Source organism: Gobio gobio (assembly GCF_949357685.1).
Source record: "Gobio gobio genome assembly, chromosome: 25".
Classification (NCBI taxonomy): Eukaryota; Metazoa; Chordata; class Actinopteri; order Cypriniformes; family Gobionidae; genus Gobio; species Gobio gobio.
Window position 1 is genome coordinate 10,728,114 of NC_137121.1, and position 11,148 is coordinate 10,739,261.

At 37.1% G+C, this 11,148-nt stretch overlaps 2 protein-coding genes across 2 annotated transcripts in view; one reads left to right on the forward strand and one right to left on the reverse strand.

Moving 5' to 3' along the window:
• The window catches only part of LOC307121760 (uncharacterized protein), a gene marked incomplete at its 5' end in the record, with an annotated part of 65,650 nt that extends 57,609 nt beyond the window's left edge, over positions 1 to 8,041 (forward strand). Inside the window, 4 exons of the mRNA XM_079809521.1 lie at positions 727 to 1,431; positions 3,380 to 4,060; positions 6,185 to 6,364; positions 6,945 to 8,041. Of these exons, the coding sequence (XP_079665647.1) occupies positions 727 to 1,431; positions 3,380 to 4,060; positions 6,185 to 6,364; positions 6,945 to 7,219 (1,841 nt within the window). The 3' untranslated portion in view covers positions 7,220 to 8,041. The remainder of the gene's footprint in view (positions 1 to 726; positions 1,432 to 3,379; positions 4,061 to 6,184; positions 6,365 to 6,944) is intronic.
• Positions 8,042 to 9,334: 1,293 nt separating this feature from the next.
• On the reverse strand, positions 9,335 to 10,367 carry LOC307121658 (uncharacterized protein). The gene is made up of 3 exons (XM_079809332.1): positions 10,066 to 10,367; positions 9,774 to 9,933; positions 9,335 to 9,566 (listed from the first exon to the last, which is right to left on the reverse strand). The coding sequence occupies exons 1-3, from the start codon at positions 10,291 to 10,293 to the stop codon at positions 9,427 to 9,429; spliced, it is 528 nt and encodes a 175-aa protein (XP_079665458.1). The 5' UTR covers positions 10,294 to 10,367; the 3' UTR covers positions 9,335 to 9,426.
• Positions 10,368 to 11,148: the final 781 nt, after the last annotated feature.

Genomic DNA, 11,148 nt, shown 5'->3' on the forward strand with positions numbered 1-11,148 from the left:
CAACAGTCAAGAAAGTGTTATAGGCTTCTGTGCTAAAATGTGTCATGTCAAAAAACTGATAAACAAGGAGAAAAATATATAAATACTATAAAATTAAAAGACATTTCTTTTAAATGTATAGCACATATTTTTAAAGAAGCAACAACATATTATAGGTAGGACAGAACAAGATATGCTATTAATATTCTTTCATTGTGCAAAAGTATTATAATATGAAAGGCTCCAATACAGAGCGGCACAAAGCACTTATGCACATTTTTGTGTGCAGAATGATGCGCTTGAAGCAACACACTCATAGTCTACAGGAGTTTATTGAGCTTTTTTTTTTAACAGTTTTAAACTTAAGTGTAAAGAACGATTCACAGCGCTTCATTCTCCTTGTAATTTAGTTAACCATAGATGATTAACTTAATTCCATTCATGTGGCATTTTTATTATGTGGTGAGATGGTGGTCCAGTGGGTTAAACCATGGAACTGACACACAGAAGATTGCTGGTTCGACCCCAGTGATCACCACCAGTGTGTCCTTGAGCAAGGCATTTTACTCCACGTTGCTCCAGGGGGATTGTCCCTGTAATAAGTGCACTGTAAGTCGCTTTGGATAAAAGCGTCTGCTAAATGTAAATGTATTATTATGAGTAGCATATTTTAGTTCAGCTTTCTTGTTAACTGTTCAGAAAACACACACAACAGGATAAGTGTGTTTTATTCTCTATTTGTTGTAGGTGATGCCCGTCATCTCTCAGAGCTGAGGATTGTGTTGATGGGTTATAGAGCTGCTGGTAAGAGTTCAACAGGAAACACCATCCTGGGCCGAGAGGAGTTTGACTTGAAGAGATCTGCTCAGTGTGTGAGGAGACATGGAGAAGTAGCAGACAGACACATCACTGTCATTGAAGCTCCAGGATGGTGGAATGATTTCACTGTAGAGTTCAGCACTGAGATACTGAAACAGGAGATTGTGCTCAGTGTGTCTCTGTGTCCTCCAGGACCACACGCTGTACTACTGATCATACCAGTGGACAGTAAATTTAAAGACTATGTGAGAAAAGCATTACATGAGCATCTGGATCTTCTCAGTGAGAGAGTCTGGAGTCACACTATAGTGCTGTTCACTCATGGAGACTCTCTGTTGGACACATCTATAGAGCAGCACATTGAGAGTGAAGGGCAGGATCTTCAGCGGCTGCTGGACAAATGTGGGAACAGGTATCATGTTCTCAACAATCACAACAGGAGTGACGACACTCAGATCAAGGAGCTGCTGGAGAAGATTGAGGAGACAGTGGCACAAAACAACGCCTGCCATTTTGAAATAGACAGAAAGATTTTACAGGAGATGAAAGAGAGAAGAAGAGCAGACGAAGAGAGAGCAAAAAAACGAATGAAGAGGATGAAAAAACAGAGAGAAAACATCAGATCACAGATGAGTGAGTACACATGCTTTATAGTGCAGATACACACACTGAGTATATTAAGTAAATCGTAAAAATGTCACAGCAATAATAACAAGAAACTTGTTTTCATCTCTATTTGTCGAGGCATTCCCAATAGAGTTCAGAGCAGCTCACAGTGACGGCTCCTAAAGCTGTTACTGAAGGAAATAAGCGCTTTCATTTATTAAACAATCCAGTTCTCATGCATCGTGATTGCCTATACAGTATGGCATGATTATTGCCAAAAAAAATATTAATTAATTAATTAATTAATTAGATTTTTTATTATTATTTCTAGCTTTTGATTTAGGTAGATTAGAAACTTTTTGGACTCCTTAACTATTAGTCAAATTCATCGACAGTGATGATTTATTGTAATTGTCACTATCCTTACATTTCGCCAGTGTTTTCATTGTAAAATTGCCTATGCGTAGTATGCAGTATCTTATTATTATTTACTTAGTTGTTTACATATTTTATATCTCATTTAATCCATTTGTACAATCTCACCTTGTCCATAATGTCAGACTGGACTGAAATATGTCTGACCTCCCTTGCCTGTGCTTGTGTTGTGGTTAACTGCAAACCTCAATCTAACTGAAGGAGTTTTTCCCCTTTTGTGTGTTCAGTGTGTTCGGTCCTGTCCTGTGATTGTACTGTTTATTTGTCTGGAAACCTGAAAATACTACAATAAATATCATATTTAAAAAAACAAAACAATAAAAAACCAATGCCATTCTTCATAGGGTGTGCTTTTGAAAGGTGAAATCACGTTATCCATAGAGAACAATACAAACAAACAACAACAATCAAGCAAACAAACACTACTGCAGAGAGCTTGTCTTGAATAACCTTAAACATGAGCTTTACACCGATACACACGCCTCATGATTGTCTCTGTTCTGAAGCAGCAGGAAGTGAGTCCCGTCAAACACACTTTGAAAGTACATGACAAGTAAAAACTACTAGACTGCTGATGGAAAAATATTATTTGGAGCTCCAACTAAAGCAAAAATATGGCACGTAAAATGGACATCAGTAAAATTTGCAATTGTGATGGAAGCTGTTGTTATGAAAGAAAAAATGTCTACATCTTTACAGTTTTTGTGAAACACATTTTATTCTGCCAATACAGATCAGATTCTGGATCTGTTTATGCCACTTTAGGCTTAGTTTTTTTTCATAAAGCCAATTAAAAAAATGATAAGTCACTTTTTTGGCTTTCTTTCCATCTAAATGAATGTAAATTGTAATCAGTGTTGGGAGTAACGTGTTACTGTAATTCCACTACTTTTAGCAGTAACGCGCATGTAACTAAATATTTTATTTCATCAAGTAACACAATTACAATTACTGAAATTTAAATGAGTTCATTACTCGCGTTACTCTCTTTTGTGAAAAATGAACGCTTGCAGACAAGAAGCTCAAATCTAGTCCCTAGCCCGGCCCGTGTTTTTTTTATCCTCCCTATTAGACCTATACACATTGTTGTAGCCATTAAAATAGTTCAGGGTGTTTATTACAATAAATAAGACTAAAAATTATGTTTATTGTGTTTGACTATTTGGTACTGTTTATATTTACATTTAAAAAGCAGACATACAAGTAACGTAAAAGTTACTTTCCCTAGTAACTAATTACTTTTGATATACAGTAATTGGTAAAATAATTCAATTACTTTTAAAAGAAGTAACTAGTAACTGTAACTGATTACTAATTTTCAGTAACTTGCCCAACACTGAATGTAATACAGTCGTGTATTTGCTGGTGTTAATAGCCACCAGTGCATTGATAACACTTTCCCAGGTGTGAACACACACACAAGAGATTCATTTATTGGTTTAGAGGGCCAATTTAATCATTTTTTGAGAATGTACTTTCTGAAAACATTATTCTGAAGCTACCATCTTAAGAAGTGTGTTTTATTCTCTATTTGTTGTAGGTGATGCCCGTCATCTCTCAGAGCTGAGGATTGTGTTGATGGGTTATAGAAATACTGGTAAGAGTTCAACAGGAAACACCATCCTGGGCCGAGAGGAGTTTGACTTGAAGACATCTGCTCAGTGTGTGAGGAGACATGGAGAAGTAGCAGACAGACACATCACTGTCATTGAAGCTCCAGGATGGTGGAGGAATTACACTGTAGAGGCGAGTCCTGAGATACTGAAACAGGAGTTTGTGCTCAGTGTGTCTCTGTGTCCTCCAGGACCACACGCTGTACTACTGATCATACCTGTAGACACTGGATTTAAAGAGACTGAGAGAAAAGCATTGCAGGGGCATCTGGATCTTCTCAGTGAGAGAGTCTGGAGTCACACTATAGTGCTGTTCACTTATGGAGACTCTCTGTCAGACACATCTATAGAGCAGCACATTGAGAGTGAAGGGCAGGATCTCCAGCGGCTGCTGGACAAATGTGGGAACAGGTATCATGTTCTCAACAATCACAACAGGAGTGACGACACTCAGATCAAGGAGCTGCTGGAGAAGATTGAGGAGACAGTGGCACAAAACAACGCCTGCCATTTTGAAATAGACAGAAAGATTTTACAGGAGGTGGATGGTAGAAAGAAAGCAGAAGAGCGTCTGGACAAATGGAGAAAGGATTTTGGATCACAGACTAGTGAGTGAATATCATCTACACAGTCTCAAATGTGTTTCCTCCCCATTGTCCTAGAGCTTTTTTTTTTTATAGATGTAGTAATAAATAGTTTAAAAGTGTCCATCACACAGACCTCAGGTTGAGCTCTAACACTCACTCTTACAGTCTTCATTTCTCTCAGATGGTCTCCTATCCTGATACTGACTAGGTTTAACCCTGTTTAGCTTCATTCAGAAACCAGGACAAACCAAGAGCTGCAGGATCAAAATAAATTAACTTGAATATTGTGATCATATAATGTTCTGATTGTGTGTGAACCAAAGCTCTGCAGTGAAGTGAATCCTCCTGACCAGTGTTGACAACTCTCACAGGACAAATAAGCAACTGCAGCTTCAAAATAAGCCCCAAAACAGGCCCAATATTATGTTATTTATTATCATCAAAGTTATTTATGACCAATAACTGAAACCACTATGAGTTTGAAAAGCAAAAACAGAAGTGATTTCATCAAATTGCAACAAAGCCTTTCGACATCAACATTGAGAGAAGGGACAGCACAAGCAGGGCCAGATCTTTAAAACACTGCTCCCCACCGCTGTCCCTGTTGTTCAGAACTGTTCTGCCTTGTTTTCCACCTCTGGAAGTTGATTTCCTGATGTTATGCATCCAGGACTCCAAGATCACCAGTGGACATTTTCAGCATGGATACTGTGGCTAACTGTGGTTTGTTCTGAGAGTCACTGATGTGCTGAATGATGCCATGGATTTTGCTGGAGTCTATTCTGAACCTGCTTTGCTGCTTCCAGAAGGAAGTCCCGGCATCTGTTCTTCACATTTGTTTCCACAGTGCTGTCTTCTCCAAGAGCAACAGTGAACAATAGTAAATAGTAAAATTAACCATTCAAACTGGTTAAAAATTAACCTGTCATTCAAATCATCAAGGAGTTTGGAATCGGATGGAGGAATGACATGAGGTGTGATCACTCTTGATGTGAGCTGTAAAAATAACTGTAGGCAATCCTGCATTTTCCAGTTGGAATAAGTGGGTCGGAAGTGGGAGGAGGAATTACGCTACAGCACATTTTTTACTGCAATTTCTTTGTTTAAAGAAGCTCAGAGTTGTGTATTATAAGCAGACTTGGTAACTCTGCTTGTTCTGACCCATTTAGAGTTGACATAAGTCAAGGCATTAAAGAGAAAACAGTGTCTTCACTTTTATCTTTTTACACATTAATTTCCCACATATAATTGAATGAGGAAAGGAAAAACAAAAGAAAACAGCAACAACAGACTAGCATGTTGACTACTTGAACATACATTTTGCTAACAACACATCCAGCCACCTCCGTTTCTCATAACAAGCGTGTGAAGCTCCGAGTGCAGCTTCATCCTCTGTCACTGGCTGCTGCTGGATTTGTAAATTGCGTTGGTCCGGTTTGGGAATCCTTTATCCTATTTTTTTTCCCAACGAATGCCTTGTGAAAGAATTTGGAAAAATATTAACTATTAAATATTATGTTAATACTTAATATTAATTATTAAATATTAAGTTTAACTGCTGCCATCTCTACTAAAGTGATCATCCTAACAAGGTTTTGGCGGCGTCGGAGTGACTGTGTCGCCCGCGCACTTTCGCTTTAGTGGCCAAGAACGGAAAGTTGAATGACAGGTGACGAGAACCAATCAGATATGATAAAATAACACGCATCCAATTCTGATTCGCCAGGGACGCAGCGACCTGCGTCCGGAGGAGGATCTTTAAGAAACCAATTAGAGACCAGCTTCAGGTCACATGCTGCCCGTAGATTTTTGAACTCAGATAGACATCCATTTGTCCGGCGTCCCTCACGCCTGAAACCGCATGAAACATATTGAAGAACATATAAAATAGTTAACCCATCAAAGCCAGTTTTTATTAAATGCTGAGGCTCTTACTAACAGCCGGCACGTCGTATGAGTAAACTATTTTATTTTTATTTCACTTTTATATCATTTTTGTATACATGTATATTTCTGGAATGTTGATGGGGCAGTGCCCCAGCGCCCTCTATTGACCAGCCGCCACTGCTTTGGATAAAAGTGTCTGTGAAACACATTACTGTAAATGTTCTTCTACTGATCTGCTCTCTGCTTTCATCATTACAGTGAGTGGAGATGATGGATATGATTCATGCTCTCTGGGAAGTTCTGCTCATGGTTCATTCAGATCACGATCAGGAGCAGACTCAGCTTTCAGTTCATCACGATCCAGAGATTCATCAAACACAAGTTATGAGTCAGTGGGCATAAAACGATATGACAGCAAAGAATGGCTACCACCAAACAGTGAGTGTCTTTTGTTTTATTTGGTACTTTCAGTAGACTTTGCTCTCCCTGTAACATTTGTTTAAGCACTGGAACCCATGTTTTCCATGAATCCCAACTGTTTTGTCGTGAACATGTTATATTTTAATGTAGATTGTCATAAATTTGTTACCACGTTTTTCCCCATCATAAAATTTGGACACTTTCTACATCTTTCATTTGGTCAGTTTTTACACAAATGGCAATGCTGATATTTTAATTTATGGCAATAAATGCAAACCTGATATGAAATAAAATAAAAAGCACATATAATACTTATTACCTCCTTTTGAAAGTTTCAGAATAAATCTTTATGGTCAACTTTTATAAACTTTATATACAATAAATAGACTTATCTAATATGTAATAAAGATATTTCATAGATAAAACCGGGATAAAACTTTACTGATTAATAAAGTATTTGTTTAATGTTTTAAAGGGCAGCTGGTAATGATTACCAATAGGCTACAATATCTTTAAGAATACACTGAAAGTGTTAAATGTCAGAATTATGTTCTATAACAGTTTCATGCCTTCTTATAATTTAATTTCTTCCCTCCAGTGAGTGGAGATGAGCGGTCAGACACAAGATCTGTGGGAAGTTCTGCTTACAGTTCCTTCAGATCCCGATCAGGAGCAGACAGTGATTCGGTTTATAGCTCATTACGCTCTAAAGTCTCATCTCACAGCTCAGGATTCGGGTCTTTGCGGTCCATCCAGGAGTCTGTGGAACATTCAGAAACCAGACGAGCACTTGCTTTGCCCAAGATCTCAACGCTTTTCCCAAGAAGATTAAAGAAGCGTGATAAGCATGAAGAAGACACTAAGAAAACTTGAATTATATAAAACTAATTGAAAGAGAATTTATCTTTAAATGTTGACATTTATAATTTTGACATAATATTTAATGATAACTATGTGGCAAGCAGGACGAGTGGCCGGTGGTGTGATTGATAATGAGCGCCAGCTGAGTTCCAGACCGGTCTCTTATCTCTCACGGAGGAGCTTCGGAAGCATAAAAGTAGCGATGACAGTGCCTGGACTTTTACGTTATGTTTTGTTTGTTTTATTATGTGTGTTACTTTATTTTGGTGTTTGTTTATTTTATGATGAAGCGTTTAGACGTTCGCCGGTTCCCGCCTCCTTCTTCCCATAACAATGAACTGTGTTACAAACTATTACTTAAACTAATAGCTATGCAGTGGTTTTAACCTTGAGAGATGTCGAGGTTAATTGTAATTCACATTGGCACAAGCTATAAAATAAATATTATTGATATGTAATTAACATTGAAATAGTGCAGTGTTCTTTGATTATTTTGTCATAAATTTGTCGGTGTTGCGACCTAGAAGTATAGAAGTTTTGTTTTATAATTTTATAATTTCATAATGGGTATATGTTTAGAATTCTGTAAGGGAAAGTATTATAATTTCATTGTAATTTCATTTGATAAATATTCTGGATATTATTCGGGTATATGTTACTGAGAGGTGAAAGTTCAGTTATGATGATGTCATCGGCCAGCGCACGCGGAGAAGGGAGAGAAAACAGAAACGAGTGAAGTGATCGTCTAAAATATCACTGATGCATGAAGATTTTGTGTTGCTTTGTGTAAAAAAATAATTCCAACAGAACTGGCTAAATAAAGTTGCAAAAGAGAAGACGGAGTCTGTTTTAAGGGTGCAACATAAACTTGGTGTTTCCACCCAGTTGGAGTTAATCACGAAGCAAGCAAGATGAGCCACGAGTGATTCAACATCCTCAAAAACTGCAGTGCTCCAGACGAAACAGTGAAGGTAAAAACTTTCTATCATGTCAAAAGTGCAACAGATGTCGTCTGAGTGGGAAACGCTTGTAGCTGAGATAGAAGAGAAGTTACTGACACTGACAGCATCAGATTTGAACGATGTATGCTGGGCACTCAGTCTAACAGTGGAAACAAGTGAAAAAGACCTAACAGTTACCTCGTAAGCTAAGGAGAAATATCCTCCAGTATTTGGAAGGGGAGGATGTTATTTCACAAGAGGATGAAGGAATGTCTCTATTGCTGCAAGTAAATGACAAAATCGAGGAAATTAAAAGGAAAAGTGACCCCAGATAGCAAAATACACTCGGGCCAGTTCCGGTTTGATTCTCGACTGCCGGAGACTTACCCGTCGGCCCGCTTCCGTCTGCCGCACTCGGGCCGTATGCATGTTTACTCACTGCCCGATTCCGGCCCGAATCAATCGGGCCAGATGCGGCAGCCGTTAACTTGCCGACGCTGCCACAATCAAGCCGGAATCGGGCCGTCACTAATGCGTACTGCCCGCCAAAGCTGGCCCGATTAATTCTTGCCATGTTATTATGAAATGTCTACCTTTATTAATGTTAATTGAATAACCTTTATACCACTTTTGTGTTGATATGACAGCAAATGGATAATGTGATACAAAACATTTAGGCTATAATAAAACTTTTGAAGAAAATGAAAACATAACTTAAAACATATTTTTAATCCGAATATTGTTGCAAATGATATAAAAACAAAGGACAGAAATATGAAGAAACTATATTTATTTAGAAAATTGCACATTTATCAAGAAACAACTTTAAACACAACCAAAAAAAAATATTAAAGTGCACAAGTATAAGTTCAAAGAAACTTGAATACAAAAGTTTTGTAAAAAGGCACACATTTTAAATAAAAAAATAAAAAATGGATATATATATTTAAAATTATACAAGTATGAAGAAACATCTTAAAACACCTATTGTAAATAAATAAATACTTAAACTAGATTATATTGAAAAAATAAAAAAAGGTATATGTGTTATATGGTAATGGTAAACTAAAATGGTATCAAGAACTATCTTTAAACACCTATTTGTCAAGAAAATGTAATCTAAAAAAAAAACCCACAATAATACTAATTAAAAAAACACGCATATAAATAAAATAGTGCAAAAAAAAAGAAAAAGAAAAAAGAAAGAAATACTTAAACACCTATTTTTATACCTGTCATTACAAATATAAAAAAAAGAAAAGAATTGATCAAAGTAATTTACACATTAAACACGTTAGCCTTCGCTCTTTCCTTCCTTCCTCCATCTCTGTCAGGAGCAAGTTGTAGCCATCTTGTTATATACCTTTCCACCTCTTTATCAGTGGAGCTCTTGGTATGGGCATTTGTCCTCACTGCATCTGTAAATGGCAAACAATATTCACAAATAGTTAGTTATACAGTTACACAATTTTGCGCAACAAAGAACAGATATTGGTAAAAAAAACAACAAAAAAAAAACAAGCAAAAAATACACTAACAATACATTAACAATTATATGAAAGTAATCGTACACGACAGATGTATAGCAGCCTATATGTACTGGAATGTATATCAAATCAACTTACTGACTACAATAGTCCTGAGGGCCAATGCACGAAATGCCACTTTTTGGTTTGCACCACTCCAGTTAATTCTTTTAGCAAAGGAGTTCGCCAAAAGCTTTCCCAGGATACGCCACACAGCTTCTTTAGTGGAAAACCCACCAATTGTTCCTAAATAGGTTACCTTTGAAGAAAAAAAAAAAATGAAACGGTATTACAGGCAAAATAAATATACAACAGTAACGGAGTATCAATGTGATTATAATACATACAAGACAAGACACATTGTGTGAAAAATTCAAGGACTTCATCTTACCAACTTCTTCATTTGTTCTGGCTGATCCTTTATTTGATTTTCAAGCCTTTCCAGATCAGGTAAATCTGACAAAGGAAGGTTGAATGTGGTGATGTCTGGAAGTTCATCACTCTGCGACTGAGCACTGTTCTGTTTCTGCTGATTCTTCAGAATGATGGCAAGTTGTTGCTTGATGACCTCTTGTGCTTTTAAAACTTCAGTCAGCAGGGCAGCAAAAAAAAAAAACATAAATAAGCGTACATGCACTTGAAGCTTGTTTTTTGTATATTTTTTGTATAGTGTTTTGGTAGGTAGTCAGTTAAATCTTAAATCCCTTGTTGAATTAGGCCTTTAAAATGAAGTTCATACTTACAAACACATGATGAACTGCAACATGTTCTGTCTCCATCTCCAGCTGCACTGGTACATAGACGTAAATTATTCCTAGAGGTGGTAGGACTTGCAATACCATCTGTGTGTCTGGATGGAGTTCTCAGAGGTTCTGCCATAGTCCGTGGTGGTGACGGTATTTGAGGTGCTGCAAAAACTTCTGAACGGTCCTCTATTCTGACAGTTTTTTCCAGTCTCTTGCTTGCAAAGTAATTATCGTCATCATCCTCACTAGAGTGGTTTCTTTTATTTCCCCTGATCGTGTACATGAGGAAAAAACAACAACGTTAAAATAGTGCCGTAGCAAAACTTGCAGATTATAATGTATCAATGCAATATATGTACAATTTACATATAAGACAGTTAACCCAAAATGAAAGTTCTGCAATCATCTATTCCCTCATTCTGTTGTCGCTAACAGACTTTTCATTTTGGGGTTAACTACACCGTTTATATGAAAAACACCTGTGGTAAAAAACATGCTTAAAATACAAACAAACCTGTTCTTTCTTTTTGTGTATGCTGGACGATCATCATCATCATCTTCTGTCTGCAAATCAGACATCAGAGTTGCTTGCGGAAGTTTGAGCCGAGCTTCCTGATACGTGTCTATAAAACATACATGGTGGTTAACCTCCCCAAAAATGTAACAATCATGAAATATTGTCACAGTTTTCTTAATATGTTAGTACCTGTGGTGTGAATAATTCGCAC

What these genes read in the sequence shown, in the direction of transcription:
- LOC307121658 (XM_079809332.1), bottom strand. Translation starts at nt 10,293, where the DNA reads ATGTTTTTTTTTTTTGCTGCCCTGCTGACTGAAGTTTTAAAAGCACAA. An exon ending in CAGAACAAATGAAGAAGTTG is followed by an intron (nt 9,934 to 10,065) that starts GTAAGATGAAGT and finishes TTTTCTTCAAAG; the next exon opens with GTAACCTATTTAGGAACAAT. An exon ending in CCTCAGGACTATTGTAGTCA is followed by an intron (nt 9,567 to 9,773) that starts GTAAGTTGATTT and finishes TGCCATTTACAG; the next exon opens with ATGCAGTGAGGACAAATGCC.